Here is a 19,005-nt window from a genome sequence, read left to right as displayed (position 1 = left end):
TCCTGCTCCTCTGATGCTGCTTGGCCTGCTGTGTTCATCCAGCTCTACACCTTGTTATCTCAGATTCTCCAGCATCTGCAGTTCCTGCTATCTCTGTTCCTTCAATGTTGCTTGGTCAAAATCACATTGGAACATTTTAATACATTAAATGGTACTACCTGAATGAAAGTTGCTGTGTTTCCTTCAGAGCTCGAGCTTCTTTATCGCTGTAATTGTCTCCAGCCCTAAAACCCACCTGAAATTCCTCATTCCTCCAGTTCTGACCTCCTATGCGTCCCTGACTTCTTTCATTCATTCCAGCCATCCCTGCTATACTTCAGACACCGATCCACTAAACACTTGAATTCACTCCTTAAGCCTCTCCACCTTTCCCAATGTGTCTCCTCTTTTCAGGCACTCCTTAAAACTTGTCTTTGATCAAGCTGTCCTCATCTGTCTTATGTTTCCATTTCTTTCTTGACATCTTGTAAATTGTTGCCTGGTTATGCTCTGGTGTAATCTCTTGGGGCATTTCAGTCCATTAAATGTTCTATTTAAGCGCGTCTCATTGATCATATTTTCAGCTAATTCTCCTAACCTTCCCAGTACATGACTCATTGTTCTTCCTTTTGAATTATTTTAGAGTGCTTTAGGGTGCTTTTCTTTTGTGCCCAGGGCACTATATATATGCAGGGAGTCTGTTTGCTCAGTTGGCTGAAAGCTGGTTTGTGATGCAGAGTAATGCCAAGAGTGCATTTAATTCCCGCACCAACTGATGTTACCATGAAGGACTGTCCTCAACATGTCCCCTCGTCTGAAGCATGATAACCCTCAGGTTAAACCACAACAGTCATGTCTCTCTCCCTCCCCACCACCTCTCACTTTCTCAATCTCTCTCTCTCTCTCACTCTCTCACTGTCTCTCTCTCTTTGATGGAAGAGTGGAAGAGTAGCCTTGTGGTCTGGTAAGACTATGGTGACTTTACCTTTTATACATAAATTCATGTTGAATGTGCTGATGTTGAGTATATGGCTTAGTTGTTAGCACACTCACCACAAGTCATAAAATTCAGATCCAACTCCAGGAGCTCTCAAATCAAGGCTGACGCTCCTGTGCAGTACTGATGGAGTGCTGTGCTGTCAGCAGTGCCATCTTTTGGATGAAATGTTGAACAAAAGCCCTAATGGATGGGCACAAAAGATACCACAGCACAATTTTGAAAAGCAAGTGAGAAACCCCAGTATCCAGGTCAATATTTGTCACTCAATCAACACTGTTTAAAAAAAACATATAATCTGATCATTATCACATTGCCGTTTTTGTAGAGTCTTCTGCATGCAGTTTGGCTGTCGCACTTCCTATGTGTTAGAAAAATGAAATTTCCGAAGAGCTGCATTGGCCGTAAAGCAGTTTGGAACATCTGGTGGTTATGAAAATCTCACTAAAAATGCCAGCTTTTCTTTCTTCAAATGCTTCCATTTAGCCACCTTAGTCTTACATGAGAAACTAAATTCAATTCAATATGAAAACATAATCTAAAATGAAGCAGTTTGATTGTTTGGACTGCATGGTATCTCAAAAAGAAACAAACTTAATATTTAGCCGATAGTTTGTCTATTAAATCTTAATTTTCCTTTTGTAGAAATTCAGTAAAAAATTGAACTGGGAAGGTGGTGGTGTAATGGTAATATCACTGGGCTAGCAGTCCAGTAGCCCAAGTGACCTTCATGAGTTCATATCCCACCAGGGCAGGCGGTGACATTTGAATTAAATAAAATCTGAAATTTAAAGCTAGCCTAATGGTGACCACGTAACCACTGTTAGTTGTGGTTAAAATAAACATCTGGTTAACTAATATCCTTTAGAGAAGGAAATCTCCTGCCCTTACCTGGTCTGGCCTGCATGTGACCCACAGCAGTGTGGTTGATTCTGAACTGCCCTTGAGCAATAAATGCTGGCTGAGCCAGGGACACCCCCATCACGTGAGTGATTTTTTTTTTTAACCTCGTTGGTGTTTCACCTTAGAAGAGTGTCATACCTCTATTTTGTTTCATTCATCTGTGAGCGGTACTCTTAATCTATCCCATATGAAAGGTAAAACACGTAAGTAAGTTACAAATAAACAAAGGACTGCGGATGCTAGAAATCAGAAACAAAAACCGAAATTGCTGGAGAAACTCAGCAGATCTGGCAGCATCTGTGGAGAGAAAGCAGAGTTAACATTTCGGGTCCTGTGACCCTTCTTCAGAACAATTCAGAAACACTGACTCCAATGTAAATAAGTTAATTTGTTTCTTGCATGGGTTTTCAGTTTTTCAAAATTCAGCTTCAGGCAAGTCCACAGTGGGTTTAAAATTTATCGGCCCCCAGTCATTGGACAAACAATAACTTGACTCTGAATTCAGGAGCAAATGGTTTGAGGAAAGCTAGTAAAATTGCTTCCAGGATCCGAGCAGCCTATTCAGTAAAACTGTACGATATTTTGTGGTATTTGCTGCAAGCAGGGGCCCAGATCACATGGTGCTGCTGCTGTCAAAAGCTTAGCTGGCATTACAAAAAAAAATGGCAGGCGAGGATTTTTTTTTTCACCGGAAAATGAAAATTTGATGCCAGTTCTGAATTCCTTCAGGGTTGTTGGTAAGTAGCAGGGGAATTGTGAAGCCCACAATTAAGCATATGGGCATTAAGGTAATTGTCAGTTATGTTCATGGACATGATAGAAGACAGATGGAAGTGAATCAGTAGCCTCCGTAGAGGCACCCTGGGAGATGAATTGACGTTTTACCTGGCTGAACTGTTCTGCCATGTTGTTTGTCACTAAATGATGTTCTGAGTGCGCAGCATTGTATTCTGCTCTGTGTGTGTGCGCACGCGCGTGCATGAGAGTGAGATAAAAAAAGAGAAGTGTAATTGCACCCTCTAGAGAAGAAGGATGAGCATTACATGTGATAATTATAGACCTCTTTTTGACATTGTTTCCTTTACTGTGAAATCTGTTTGCAAGAGAGAATTTTGATGAGACTGCATTACAATGTGTCTTGATAAAGTTATTCTTTTATGCTCTTCAGACCTATTGCACTATATTTATCACAAATTGTACCTGCCTCCATCTGTAAAAATATCTTGGAGAAAAGTATCTAATGCTACTGAGAGAATAGGAAAGTTCAGAATGGAGCAATTTTGCTAGAGCCGACAAGCCCATGCTTTTTGTTTGATACATCAATCCCACGAATCTGTCTTTCTTTTAGGAATTTACTTCAAAGCAAAGCGTGCTCTAAAAATTTACTGATTCTCAGCTGAGAAATAAATCAGTCTTAAAATGGTCGCAGATGGAATGAATTCTCTGGAGCTATAATATTAAACATACATTTCAGCAGTTTCCAAGGTCAAGTTCTAAGTATAAGTATCTTTATACAGCAGCATGTCAGAAGACTGTCCCGAACCATTCGGCCTAGAGCTGGCAATAGGTTGGATATGTCTTTACTTGTTACTTTGAGAACTTGAGAACTGGTTGCTCGTAATTTCTCTATACACAAATTTGGGGATAAAAGCTGAAAATTCCTACTGAATTGTATGCTCTTAAGAATATTCTTGGAGGAAGTACAAAACCCATTCAGTGAAAAAACATTTTGAATGTCCAAAATCTTTCTTTAAGCATTGTTTAATCAGTGAATGAAATGTTTCTTGTATTGGTGCGTTTAACTGAAGATTCATTTTAACCTTCAGTCTTTCACTTTTCACTGTCAAGTGCAAGATTAACCCTTGTAAATGTAAATGTGAATGTGGTATTAGGGTGACCAGTGCCTCAGAATGTTCTTGTTTGCTTGCCGTGTTACTCACCTGACAGGCTGCTAATCACAGAGGTGAATGCATGATGAAAATCTTTGCAGAGTAGGAAAGTAAACAGGAGCCAATTAAACACTAGGAATGGAATCTTCCAAATCCCTGAATGACATTGGCAAGAAATGACAGCATTGCATGGAGTTTGGGGATGAGGAGCTTCCCAACATCAAGAGCAAAAGGGTCCAACTTCCAACCAAGTGTTGAATAATGAGACGAGATTCTTGCTAGTGAGCAGCAAGTGGAATATTAGTATACATTAATATCCTCATTAATATGTCATGTAAGCTCAATCATATGCACTTTACCATTCTCCCACCCAGCAGATAGAAAGTAGATGATGATAATTCTCGAAATGAATGTCAGAACGGTAACCTGGTGACACAAGCTCATTGCTTGCTCCTTTAAGTCTCCATCAGTCTTCACTGATTCGTTATTACATAAGAAATATAGAGCTGCTTGCTTTAGAAGGAAAGGCGAACAGGTCCAAGTTCAATAAGTGGTGTCTAAACATTAATCAGAAATATACGTTCTAATTGTAGACTGAATGCACCTATGCTTTTTCTTGGATCTGATGTCATTACAATGCAGAAAGTGGAGAGTGAACTACAATGTCCTACACTGTCTAATTGTTTATTTATTTATTACCATTGATTCAAGCTTTTCTTTAAGTTCACAGTAAGAAAGCTGTAGAACAATGAAAGATATTTTCCTAATTTATTTTTTCAAAATATGATTACAAAATGTTATCTTAGTGGGCATTTAATATTTTGTGCCTTTCTGGCATTTTTAACATTCTCCCGCCCCACCGTTTTTACACAGCCCACTGTGTGCTTGGTATCCTCTAATATCCTGCTCCGGTGACCAATCTGCATATGTGCTCATCGATTGTATAACTAATACTTTGCAGGATACAACACAATTGATCTCCACCGTTTCATTAACTGCATCCTGCTAATTCTGGTCTCAAGCATCCTCGATTTCAGCTGCAAATGCCCAAAAGTGCTCGAATGCCATCCCTAAATCTCAGTACCTTCCTCCATCTCATTCCTCCTTTAAACTCATTGACCAAGTTTTTGGCCATCTCCCATAATATCACCTTATGTGTTTTGGTCTCATATTTTACTTTATGTTAAATTTGTGTGACGTGCCTTCTGTCATTCTATTATGTTAAAGATGTGATTTTGTTGACACCTGCAGATGCACGTTTTCTGTCAAGAGCTGGAATTGTAATCAAAAATAGGAATTTGGCTCTGTAGTCCTTTCTTCTCTAGTCGAAGGATATTGAAGGGACTAATAATGCTTCTACCATTATTTACTAAGAGCAGCAAACAGAACAGAATGGGAACTGAACCAATGACTCTCCTGCTCAGCACCTCTTAATACCATACAGGGTAAAACAGTTGTCTAACCAAGCCACTGGGGAAGGACAATGAATTTTTAAAAGATAATGTTGGAATATGCCAGCATTATTAAAGGGCCTAAGCAAGTTCAAAAAGAAAGTGTTCTTTTAAGGGGTGTTTTAAAGAAAAGGTGATATGTGACTCTTGGTATGGAAAGTGAAGCCAGAAGCAAATGTCTGTGGGTTGAGCACTCGAAATTTCCACCCAGTTTAGATGAAAGTATGGCTGTGGTGGCAACTGAAGCAGAATTAATTGAAGAGTGACATAATTATTAGCTGAGCTAAGGTTATCCAGATAAATGGTATTACCATGACAGTCACAATGATCAGTATCATGGCTTGGCTCAGTTGGATATTTCATTATAACATTTTAAATAAAGTATATTTTAATACCAGCCTGCCATAGACTTTATAACAACACTCACTTTTCTTGAATACATTGCAGTAGTTACAAGACCTATAAAATCATCTTGCAAAATAAGCATAAAAAACATGAACAAGTTATTTAAGTGAGAGGGACCAAAACAGGGTATTTCAACATGTCAGCAATGATTTCTGTATTTTTTATGGATATGGAACATGGCATTTAGCAGTAAACTGGTGTAAATCTGAAGGTGTATAATGACAGTGACCATAGAGTTACATAGTATTTACCCAACATTCTTGTTTGGCCTCGTCTTAATTTTTAAAAAGTGTAAGTTTGAAATTTGTGGAAACAAAAGCAAAAAATGCTGGAAATACTCACAGTCAGAGGAGGGAGAAGTGATTTCTGATGAATGATCAAAGATCTGAAACATCCACTCTTGTTCCTCTCTCCAGGCATGCTGCCTGATCTACTGAGGGTTTCCTGCATTTTCTGTCCGTGATCTTCAGTAGTTTGAAAGATCAGATCACATTTGAAATCCTTTAAAACATATTGTTGATGTGATGTTTACCTGTGTCCTTAGCAACATGTGACTTTGTTTTTTAATAGCCTACTTTAGTATGGAATTACTGAATTGACGTGACTTCAAAAATAAAGGATGTACTTGGTTAAAGCACAACTATTTCAAGAAAGGTCATTTTAAAAGAATTGTAGGGGAAAACAGGTAAATGCCTGTAAGCAAGCAACTTGTATCTTGATTAGTAATCAGCTGTACTGTACACATTGCAAGCGCTTATCTCTAATGTAATGTAACACAATATCATACTTCCTAGTAGTCAAGACCACTAAACCTGTTGTTTTCAATAGTAGTTGACATTTTAGTAGAAACTGGAGCATTTCTCTGTGCTTTACTTTTGACATATTCATTATGTAAACTTTGGAATATTGTACCTTGTGTCTCAGTCAGTGTGACTTTGAAGTGAGAGTTGGGTGAGCAAAGGAGTCCTTAATTGCTTTCTAAAAATCTAATTTTGTTTTAATTTCACACTTAACTATCTTTGAACCATCCTGGGACTGGTATCTGGCAAACTGCAGGGAATTAGAGAGAGTTTTAAATGTTAAGTGATTATGGAGCTGAGATGCAGAGGGATCTGCATGTCCAAGTGCATGAACTGAAATGTTAGTATGTAATACAGCAAAGAACAAAACAGCATAGGAACAGGCCCTTCAGTTCACAAAGTCTGTGCCAATTCCTAGTCCTTATTTAGACCCACTACTTATTACCCATACCTGGTTTCTATCCCTCTGTTCACCTCCTGTTCATGTGTCTATCAAGATATGCCTTAAACATTGCTAACGTGCCTGCTTCCACCACCTCCACTGGCAGTGCATTCCCCGTGGCTACCACCCTGGGAAAAAGCCTCTGTGTCTTTGCACCCTATCTATGCCTGTTGTAATTTTGTAGACCGCTATCAGATCACCCCTCAGCCGCCATCTTTCCAGTGAAAACAATCCAAGTTCATTCAACCCCTCCTCATAATTAATCCCCTCCCCACCCCTCCCCCAGACGAGGCAACATCCTAGTAAAACTTCTCTGCACCCTCTTAAAGTATCCATCTCCTTCTGGTAGTGTGGCAATCAGAACTGCACACAATATTCTAAATGTGGCCTCACTAAAGTTTTGTACAGCTGTAACGTAACTTGCTGACTTTTATATTTGATGTCCCAGCCGATGAAGGCAGGTGTGCTGTATGCCTTAGCGACCACCTTATCCACCTGTCTTGCCACTTTCAGGGATCTGTGGATCTGTGCGTCCAAATCCTTCTGTCTGCCAATGCTCCTAAACGTTCTGTCATTTATTGCATAATTCGCCCCTGAGTTTGATCTTCCAAAATGCATCATTGCATTTGTCCAGATTAAACTCCATCTGCCATTTATGTGCCCAATTCTTTAATCTATCTATATCTCACTGTGTCATTTAACAATCTTCCTCACTATCTGCAACTCTGCCAATTTTGGCTTCATCTGCAAACTTACTAATCAGACCACTTGCATTTTCCTCCAGAGCATTTATAAATACTACAAACAGCAAAGATCCCAGCACTGATCGATGGAGCGCATCACTAGTTACTGATATCCATTTCGAAAAGCACCCTTCTACCGCTACTGTCTGTCTTCCATGAAACATTAAGCAAAACTAATAGATTGTTATTGTTTATTTTGGGGGACTTGAGTATAAAAGTAAGGATGTTATACTTTAATTACACGTGGCATTGGTAAGTTCACATCTGGAGTACTGTGTATGGTGTTGGTCATCTTACTGAAGGAAGGTTGTAAATGCATTGGAAGCAGTTTAGAGAAATTTGTTTCAGTTATGCCTGGAACAGATGGGTTTTGTTACGAGGAAGGTTGGACAGAGTAGGTTTCGATCTGCTGGAGTTTAGAAAAATAAGAGTCCTGATTGAAATATATAAGCTGCTAAAGGTTCTTGATGGGTTGTATCTGGAAAGAATGCTTGTACTAGGGGTCACTGTTTTAAAAAGAATGGTCTGCCCATTTCAGATTGAATCAGGAATTGCTTTCTCTCAAAAGGTAATTACTCTTTTGAGCTCTGTTCTTCAAAAGGCGGTGGAAGCAGAATCTTTAAACATTTTAAGGCCAGAGATAGATGGATCCTTGATGAGCAAGGGAGTGAAAGGTTATTGGGATAGGCTAAAATTTGGAGTAATCAGGACGACCATGGTTGTATTAAGTGAATGAGAAGGCTCGAGGGGCTGAATGCCTACTCCTTCTAATTTGTCTGTTTGTAAAGGTGCCTTTGACTTAGAAAGTGAATCAAACTAGCTTTGCCACCATTTCCTTTCTCAGTTACTACTTTAATGGAAAGTACATGAACCTCAAATGAAAGTATTATTGCACCCAGCTTTTATGAGTCTCCACAGTTGAATGAACTTGCTGATTTTCTTTTTCGGTGGGGGGTGCTGTGGTCATTTTGCAGGAGGTCAGCTGTCTACGCAACTGTAACCCAGTATCTTCAACATAGGAGGAAAGTAAATTAGGAACAAAGCGGATTTTAACTGCTAACTATTTCATTCTCAAGCTATCCGAAGAAATCTTTCTGTTTGCAGGTATTACTCTGTTTGTGTGGAAGCTTGTACTTTTCATGAAGTGATTGAAGTGAAATGCCATTCCGTAATTCAGTTTTTGTTGGCAACAGCAGCTGAATGATGTGTGTGTGTTTTTTTTTGTGTTTAAAATTCCAGGTGGGAGCTCATCGTGAAGAAGGTGTTGGTCTCCGAGGCAGCCATCCAATTGTGTCAAACCAAGTGCCAGTTCCACAACTTCCAGTGCAGTCAGCTACATCTCCTGATATAAACCAGTCCCAGGACCCATACAGAGGTAAGTATTGGCAGTTTTCGAGCATTACCTAAGTGCAATTCAAATGTAGGCTACCATTACCAGTCCACCAATCAAAGCTCATTGCAAAGAATTGCTCAGAGTTAAAATATTAGGCCAGCATCAATAGGTCTTTGTTAGTAAGGTGGTAAAAATGTTACTAAATGTTAGGTTACAACTTATGACTAAATAATAATGAGGTTTTTTTTAAAAAACATTGCTTGGGGCTGTCGTCTATGAACTTGTATGATTTCTAGGATTGATGTGATAATTTTCCAGAGAACCCAAATGCGTCAGATATTTGCAGTTGGTATGTCATAGCTAAGATTGATGGTGATTACGTGAAAGCATAGCAAGACCAATTGGAAAAGTATCTTAAACATTGCTTACACATTCACACTGATCATATCAAATATAATGATTTGATTAACAAATTGTGAAGAAATTTGTATATTTCAAATTTTCCACTTGAATTCATGATGTTAGAGAGGAAGGAAAGTCTGAGCGCAAGTCCAAAGCCTTTGTGGAAATGTGTTTGTATGAAATATGTTAACTGCCTTTAAAAAGAAATCTTCAGCTTTTGTAGCACCCATGGAAACCCACCATTTTTGGTTTCCTTTCCCTTGAGAGAATGCAATGACTTTAAGGATGAGGAAGAACTATGCGTATTCCAAAGCAGCCTCACGCATTAATAGAGGTTGCAACTTCAAGCTGACCTAGGAGCTAAATCTCAGCAAGTAACCAGACAGAAACGTGTTATTGGTTAGAATACTCTTTTAAGCTTTTGAATATATCATACGTTTTCCTCTGTGCAATGCATGAATCTGTTCACAAGAGTCTTTGCAGCAATTACTTATTGGAAAGATCATTATAGTGTTGACTTGGGTCTGTGTTGATTGATTTTCACTGCATAAAGCATTATTGCAGATTACATGTGTCTGTAGGGGTGAGTGAGCTGAAAATGATGATTCAACATGCTATTTTTGATATGAAGTTGAGTTTGGAACGTTCAGTCATATTAATTGGAAAAATTAAGAGGTTTAGATTAAAATGTATTCATTGCTTCTACATATGAGTTGAACTAGGTTTATTGTCATGTACTCACATGAGTACAGTGAAAGGTTTACCAGTCACCATGTGCGGCATCATCTTAGGTGCAAAGGTACCTAGGTACAGAATCTTTGTACAATGCAAAAAAAAAGAAAAGAAAGTTTAAAAAGTTCGACATTACAGTCCATCTTACTAAAAAGTAAACAAACAAAGAAACATAGTTAAAAGTATAACACCACAGTCCATAAGTGCTTAGCCATGCTGGGCTTGCACTCTTCACAAGGGCTCAACCTCCCCCTTTCCAGGCTCAGCCTCGCTGCCTTCACTGCCCTGGGCTGCCTGCTCTCATTACCTTGCAGCCTGTTCCTACTATTGCCGCTGCAAAAGAGCCATGCTCCCTCTCTCCTCACCGGCTGCCTCAGGCCGCGCCTTCCAGCTCTCATCGCCACTCAGGATGAGCACCATCAATGCCAGGGATCTCTCTCGTTGGGCTCGTCTTCCTTGCACTGGCTCAATCTCCTCCATGCCACACAAACTCACACCTCACGTAAGGGAAGTGGATTAAACTAAGAGATATTAGTGAAACAGGATAAACTGTGAACGAAAAAGAAAATAAAAATGGACAGAGCAGACAAGCCCCAAGCAGCAGAGTGCACACTTTTTTTTCTTGATATGAAATAAGTCAAGTGAATTACAGTAAAAAGTTCTGTTTGCGAGCAGCCATGGCAGATCATAGTAAGCAAGGACTTACAGCTCCTACAATGCTTAGATAGAGTGAGGTATACGGCTTATACCGCACAGGAGGAGGGCGAAGCAAGATTGACATTAACAAGAACAACATTGTTTGAAGTTAGGGAGGCCATTCATAAGTTTAATAAAGGCAGGGACGATGCTGTTCAAAAATCTGTTGGTGCTTGTGTTCAAGCTTCTGTATCTTCTGCCTGACAGAAGAGGTTGTAGGGGAGCATTACTGACGTGAGAGGTGTCTTCGATGTTGGCCGCCTTTCCATGGCAGTGACAAATGTAAATAATAGAAACCCTACAGAGTGGAAGCAGGCCATTGAGCCCATCAAGTCCACACTGACTATCCGAAGAGCAGCCCAACCAGACCTACCTCCCCAACCCATCCCTGTAACCTTGCATGGCCAATCCACCTAGCCTGCACATTCCTGACCACGATGGGAATTTAGCATGGCTAATCCCCCTAACCAGCACATCTATGGACTCTGGAAGAAAACCAGAGCACCCAGAAGAAACCCATGCAGACACGGGGAGAATGTGCAAATTCCACACAGACAGTCGCCCGAGGGTGGAACCAACCCCCAGTCCCTAGTGCTATTTGGCAGCAGTGCTAACCACTGAGCCACCGTGCTGCCTCTAAATGAAATCCATGGATGGGAGGTTGGTTTCTGTGGTCTGGGCTGTGCACACCATCTTCTTTAGTTTCTTACAGTCATGGGCAGTGCAGTTGTTTTACCAGGGCATTATGCACCTGGATAGTATGCTTTCTATGGTGCAACTGTAAAAGTTGGTGAGGGTCCTTATGGACATGCTGAATGTCCTAAGGCTTCTGAGGAAGAAGAGGCGTTATTGTGCCTTCTTGACCATCGCATCTATGTGGGAAGTCCAGGACAGGTTGTCGTTATTGTCACTCCTAGGATCTTGACACACTCAATCCTCTCAACCACCGCTCCGTTCACGTAGATGGGGGCATGTTCTCCTCCTTCCTTTCTGAAGTCAATGATCAATTCTTTAGTTTTGCAGACATTGAGGGAAGGATTGTTATCTTTACACCACGACACCAAGCCCTCGTTCTCCTTCCTGTATTCTGGCTGATGGTTGTTTGATATCTATCCTATCACAGTGGTGTCGTCAGCAAACTTGTCAACGGTGTTTGTTTGGAATTTGGCTGTGCAGCTGTTGGTGTACAGGGAGTACACTAGGGGGCTGAGAACACATTCTTGGGGGGCCTCCAATGTTGAGGGTTATTTTGGAGGAGGTGCAGTTGTCTGTCTTCACTGATTGCAGTCTATGGGTCAAGAAGCTAATGATCCAGTTGCAGTTCTATCCAAATATCTTTTAAACATTGTAGTTGTACCCACGTCCACCACTTCATCAAGAAGTTCATTCCACATGTGAACCACCCTCTGTGTGTAAAAAATTCGCCTTTTGTAAATCTCTCTCCTCTCATCTTAAAAATGTGCCCATAGTCTTGAAATTCCTCATCTTAGGGAAAAGACAACTACCATCAAATCTGTCTATACCTCTCATTATATTATAAACTTCTGTCAACCTCCTACACTCCAGTGAGAAACGTCTCAGCCTATCCAGCCTTTCCTTACAACTCAAACCTTCCATATCCAGCAACATCCTGGTAAATCTCTTCTGACCCCTCTCCACCTTGATCGTACCCTTCCTGTAACTGGGTGACCAGAACTGGCCACAGTCTTCCAGAAAAGCCTCACTGATGTCATGTACAATCTCAGCATAACGCCCCAACTCCTATACTCAAAGGACTGAGCAATGAAGGCAAGCATGCCAAACACCTTTTTAAACATTCCTGTCTATATGAGATGCAAATTTTAAAGAATTATGTACCTGCACCCTTAGGTTCCTCTATTCTACAACACTACCCAGGTCCTACCATTAATTGTATAAGCCCTATCCTTGTTTGTTGTACCAAAATGCAATACCTCACATTTGTCCAGCTTGAACTCCATCTGCCGTTTTTCAATCTATTGACCCATTTGATCAAGATCCCTTTGTAATCTTAGAAAACCTTCTTCACTATCTACAATGCCACATATTTTGGTGTGATCCACAAACTTACTAACCATGCCTTGTATATTCTCATCCAAATCATTTGTATAAATAACAAACAAAAGAGGTCCCAGACCAGATCCCTGTGGAACACCACTGGCCACAGGCCTCCAGTCCAAAAAGCAACCCTCTACCATGACTCTGTCTCCTGCCATTAAGCCAATTATGTATCCAATTAGCTTTTTAACAATTTGAATATGGTTCACTTTACCAGAGCATTGCAATTTCAAATTAGTCAATTAGGTTTTTTGCTAGAAATGATATATTTCCAAAAGTGGCTTATTTTTTTTAAAAAGTGCAACAATGATGATACTAAAAGTAATATTTCCCACAATTAATGCTGAACACATTTTCTGTTTTCCTTCTAGCTCTCTCTAGTGGCCTCCAAGGACAGAGCGTGTCATCAGTCAGCTCAGAGATAAAATCGGAAGAGGAACCAGACGAGAATCTACAGGATTCAAAACCTACAGATGACAAGAAGGGGGATGAGGACAAGAAGGATATCAAGATATTACATAGGTCTAGATCTAGATAACAATAAATGAGTTGTGCATAGGGTTTGTATTATAGCGCTCTGTAGGCTTAGTTGTACTCCGCCTCCTCTATTTGATTGCACTTTGCCACAATTTGGAAGGGTTTCTCCTTTCCTGCAAATTTGGGGAGATAGTGATCCAGTGGTAAATCGGAAGTTCAGGCTAATGCTATAAGGTTATGAGTTCAAGTCCCATCAGGTAGAATTTAAAACCAATCAATAAATTTGGAATATGAAATTAGTTTTGGTTAAAATGTTAGGTTTTGATGGAAACTGTCATCAATTGTTGTAAAAACTCTTCTGGTTCATTAGTGTCCATCAACCTTCCCAACTCTGGCTTACATGTGACAGCAGATCCACTTAGCTGCCCCCTATTCTTGCTAACACACATTGAGGGCATTTCAGAATGCGCAACAATTGCTTGCCTTGCCATTGATGCCCACGTTCCTTGAAAGAATAACATAAAATAATGTTTGTAATTGTCAATGCAGCAAGTTTAATTGTTTGAACTAACCAGTCCCATTAGATAACTTGAGATGTCTATAGTACAAAACATAAAACTCCAACCTTGGTTTTAGAACATAGAACAGTACAGGCCCTTCGGCCCACAATATTGTGCCGACCTATTATCCTACTAAGATCAATCTACTCTGCATACCCTACATTTTACTACCCTCCACGTGCCTATCCAAGAGTCGTTTAAAGGTCTGTAAAGTATCTGACTCCACTACCACCGCCGGCAGCGCATTCCACACGCCCATCACTCTCTGTGTGAAGAACCTACCTCTGACATCTCCCCTATACCTTCCTCCAATCATCTTAAACCAAGTCCCCTCATAATCGTTATTTCCGCCCTGGGAAAAAGCCTCTGACTATCCACCCTATCTACGCCTCTCATCATCTTGTAAACAAATTTATTTGTGTTCCTTCAATTATTTTGGAATAACTTATCATTCGGGTTGAAACTGTAGTGAATTTTGTAAACAACATTTCTATTTGGTTTAATTTACATCCCGTGAGCAAGAATTTAAACCTGGGCCAATCTGACAATGTAGATTTTCTTCAGGATATGTGAGATAGGGAAGATGCTAGGTGTTGTGCTGCAGAATGTAGACGTTGCAAGTTTATTTTCAGTAAATTATTCTACTTATTTATACAAAATGTCATTTGTTTCCTTCCCCAGCAATAATAACGATGATGAAGATCTTTCTCCTGAGCAGAAGGCTGAACGTGAACGAGAAAGAAGAATGGCAAACAATGCCCGTGAGCGGCTGCGTGTGCGTGACATTAATGAAGCATTCAAGGAACTTGGCCGTATGGTGCAGCTCCACCTGAAGAGCGACAAACCACAGACAAAGCTCTTGATCCTTCACCAGGCAGTTGCTGTTATTTTGAGCCTGGAACAGCAAGTCCGAGGTCAGTAAAGATGGAAAAGTCTTCAGCCAAGTTCCCTTGCCCTCCTCGTCCCACCACTCAATTTTCTTTCCATCGAGTGCACTAAGTATGAAACCCAAAGTAGATTTCTCATCACCAACAGTTACAGTTGGCTTATTTAAAAAAAAACTGACCAGTCTGTGATTGGGAATGGTGGCAGCAAAGGTAATAATAATGTGTAATAAGCTGAAATGGTAATACTCTTCACTTTTTGCACCATCGTCTTGTTTTGTGACTAGAGAGGAATGTTTATAATAAACTTGTATCATGTAATGCCATTCACAACCTCAAGATGTCCCAAAACACATCACACCCAAGTAATGTTGTAATGTACATAAGTGTGATAGTTAGTTGGCACACAGCATGGCCTTGCCGAAAAGAATGAAATACTTGACCCGATCTATTTTAACGATGTGATTTGAAGGCTGATTATAGTGCTGGGGGTCGGATAGCTCAGTTGGCTGGATAGCAGGTTTGTGATGCAGATTGATACTCTCGGAGCAGGTCCAATTCCTACACTGGCTGTGGTTACCATGATTTCCTGCTTTCTCAACATTACCCCTCGCCTGAGTCACAGAAGTCCTCGGGTTAACCTCAGCGTCATCTGTCTAGATGCTCCTCTAGGACTATGGCGAGGATGAATTCTCTGCTCATTTTTAAAAATATCTGGGAATTATTTTATATCCACCTTGGAGGGCAAATTATTTAACATTGACTCCGAAAGACTGGTCTGAGACTGTAGCACTTCCTAAGCACTTTGCTGAAACACCAGCTTCAATTATTTTCTCAAATCTTGGATAGAGCTTGAAGCCATGACCACCTAACATAGAAGAGGCTGTTACCTAAAGACAGCCAATGTGATGGAGTTAAATCATGGGGTGTCAATGTTTGAATTACCTAGACCTGTTAGATAACTTGAGATTTTCATCGTACAAAACATAAAATTCAAACATCAGTTTTATTGATATTCCTCCAACTATTTTGAAATAATTTACCATTCAGTTGGAAATGTGCTGAATTTTGTAGACCGCACTCATGTTTCAGACAGAATAAATATCCTGTTTTCATTTGTAGTGGGAGCTATGCATATAGAGATATTAAATTGATGGAAGTATCCATAGTAGATTGATTGTATGTGACCTGTTAGAAATAATAGAATGGATCAAATGGCATGGTCTTATTTTACATTCAATTTCTGAATGTAAATTTACCAAAGTTTCCGCAGTTTCATTGCAACCAATTTTGTTAGGTTACCTGTGATTACATGTCCTTTAAAGAGTTTTTTTTTTGAAAAGTTGTTTCCTTTCTTTCATGAAGACTCACATCATTCTCTAGTTACCCCGTGAGGAACAAAAAGCATTCAAACCTACATATTGGGAGGCAGCACAGATTTTCCATTTAACAAAAATAAATTTAAATAAGAAAAAAATGAATCGAGAGAATATGATTCCCTTTAGAGCTGATTGTTAATTTTGCTGTATTTTAAGATACAGGAATAAATTAAACCAGTAATAACCAGTTCCCATCGCTTTTACAATTGCAGTCCTGAATAGTGTGTTTAAAGTTATCATGTGAATTACGTTTGTTCATTTGGCTTTATTTGGTCAGATGTTCTGAAAAGAATATTCAATATGTTTCCCACAACACCATACATTTTAATCTGCTTTATATTTAAAGCTGGATCCTGTACAATTGGTACTCCCTCTAGTGGCACTGAACAAATACTTTGCTCTACATGCCTGAAGGGCAAGGCTACTTTCTTGCAGATTTCGCAGAAAAATGTCCAAACTACCAATGAAAACATTAAAAGCTCCTTAAGTTTACATAGAGTTTAATTCATTCTGTCAATATAAACCAATGGATCAAATTATAAATGAAAGACCGACAAAGAAAGTCTTGCATTTATATAACACTTTCACAATCTTGGGACATCCCAATGTAATTTTTGAAGTCAATGATTCAAGAAATGTGGCAACCAATTTGTACATAGCAAAGTTCCAGAAACAACAATGTGATGGTGAGTAGATAATCTGTTTTTTGATGTTGATTGAAGGTTAAAAATCGGCCAAGACACTACCTAAAATTGCCCTACTCCTATTTAAAATAAGTCCACAGAATCTTTTATTTCCTTTCACAAGATGTGATTGTACATTGGTTTAATGTCTCAACCAAAAGATGGCATCTGACAGTGCAGTGCTCCCTCCTCAGTAACGTATTTGAGTGTTGGCCTTGATTTTTCTGTTCAGGTTGCTGGAGAGAATCTTGTACCTCAACCTTCTCGTTAAAAGCAAGGTTGCACCCAACTGCGCCTTTGCTGAAATGGATAGAATCATGCCAAACAGTTTCCAAAACACTGTTTTAAAAAAAAGACATTAAATGAAAACGACAGTTGACTTATTTATCAACAGTAAATCAGTGGCCTGGCTTATGTCTTTTAGGTTCCTCAAGTCAGATTTTAAACCCTGTATATTGAGCCACCCTTGATATCTTTGCTGAATTTTAGAGTAGTTAGCCTTTGTAATTATGGATGGAGCTTTTACAGGAGTTTCCCTGATCTCCCTCCGTATCTTTTGCAAAATCCTTGGAGAAATGATGTATCATAATTCTATCTCCATTTTTTAAAAGCAGAGTAGATCAAGAATCATTGAGCACAGAAGAAGGCCATTCAGCCTTCATTTCTATGCTATCTACCCTGCCCTGCCTTTTTCCCCGTACCCCTGCAAATCTATCCTTTTAAATACATTATGGTCACATTGAACATTTTTTTTCTCACGAAGAGAGGAACCTGAATCCTAAAGCAGCTTGTCTGAAAAGAAGAGAGGAGGAAAAAGTGTCAACAGATCCACCGCCACTCTCCCTTGCAGGAGTCCACCCGAATATGGGAGACACATCCAACCAAATGGGCCCAATGTGAAAAGAGGTAATTGAAATCATGCTAACTTCAGCTGCTTTGTGAAACGATGATAGTCATCAACATATTAAAAATTCTCTCAAATACAACACATCACGCAGAATAGGCATCCTACTTTGTACGATGTCAACTTTTACTTCTGTCAGTAAATATGAGCGAATATTGTCTGACCCTATTTTCTGCTGCATCCCTATCCACTTGAAATTTTCACACAATCACTCAATCTGATGAATGTTTTCCATGACTTTTCTTTGCATTCATATTGATTCAAAATACCCTTTTGATGTTGCAAAATATGCTGATATAATATTTCACGTTCCCCTCCAAAACCCTTCCTAGAAGTAGTCTCTCCCATTTCATGACATTCATGTCACCTCAAAATTCTCTCTCTTGGGATCTGTTTAATTTTGATCAGCTTTTCATTTCAATCTCAAAATTAACAGCTCTATGATTACTGAAGTGCAAACATTTACTTGTTTCCTTCATCCTCCATGGCCAGGACCTCTCCCTTTGCAGGTTTTCTCATCTGTTGTTAATGTTTTCTTCAAATGTTCATGAAGTGATATACGTACAAATAGATTGTATTACCCTAGTCAATATCAGGAAAATTAGAATCCCCAAAGGTTACAATTAGAACCTTTAACACTGGCCTATTTTTATAACCAAATACAGCAATAGAATCAGATCTGTTTCATTTTATGGACCATCATATCGGTCACTTGAGTGGAATACAAAGTGCAATTATGATGGAACAGTGATGAAATGAGCTCAAAGCAGGTCAGTTCTGTATTAAAATGTTATGATCTTGCTCAGTTCCAAAGGATGGTTTCAGAGAATAGTGATACAGTCACATGTTGCAGCTGGCGGTGGAAGCAAAAATCTGTCCTAATTCAAGTTTCAAACCATAGGGCAGGAATTTTGCTTCCAAAGCGAGTGGCTGGAGTCAGGAAATTTCTTGACTTGGCAGACCCACCTCTGTTTAAAGGGCCCCATTGCACCAAACTTTCATTCCAGGGGGCTCGTGGCAGGTTAGAGTGCCCGCACCTTCCCCAGGAACAGATGTAGGCATTAACAGGTGGACTGGCTAGAAGGCCTGTGTCATTTATCTGTGACACTGTACCACTGGTTTTAGAAGCTGTTAGGCTCTCGAATCCTCACCATCCAGACTCTCTCAGCCACTCTCTATTTGTTATCAATGCCAACTTATGCTTCCTGTGCTACTTCTGTAACCATTCACCCATTATCCACTGTGGACAGATCTCAGGAGCCATGCGGAG

The 19,005-nt window shown here is 39.7% G+C and overlaps 1 protein-coding gene across 11 annotated transcripts in view; it reads left to right on the top strand.

Moving 5' to 3' along the window:
- LOC109911130 (transcription factor 4) overlaps positions 1–19,005 on the top strand; it is a 551,558-nt gene that overhangs the window by 522,498 nt on the left and 10,055 nt on the right. For 10 of the 11 annotated variants that reach the window (XM_048596040.1, XM_048596052.1, XM_048596047.1 and 7 more), the window contains 4 exons: positions 8,849–8,984; positions 13,220–13,370; positions 14,567–14,799; positions 17,595–17,737. In XM_048596040.1, the coding sequence (XP_048451997.1) occupies positions 8,849–8,984; positions 13,220–13,370; positions 14,567–14,799; positions 17,595–17,731 (657 nt within the window). In that variant the 3' untranslated portion in view covers positions 17,732–17,737. The remainder of the gene's footprint in view (positions 1–8,848; positions 8,985–13,219; positions 13,371–14,566; positions 14,800–17,594; positions 17,738–19,005) is intronic. The other variant, XM_048596066.1, reaches the window with a different exon arrangement.

Source organism: Rhincodon typus, chromosome 1 (assembly GCF_021869965.1).
Source record: "Rhincodon typus isolate 14 chromosome 1, sRhiTyp1.1, whole genome shotgun sequence".
Taxonomy (NCBI): Eukaryota; Metazoa; Chordata; class Chondrichthyes; order Orectolobiformes; family Rhincodontidae; genus Rhincodon; species Rhincodon typus.
This window is presented reverse-complemented; position numbering and strand designations above follow the sequence as displayed.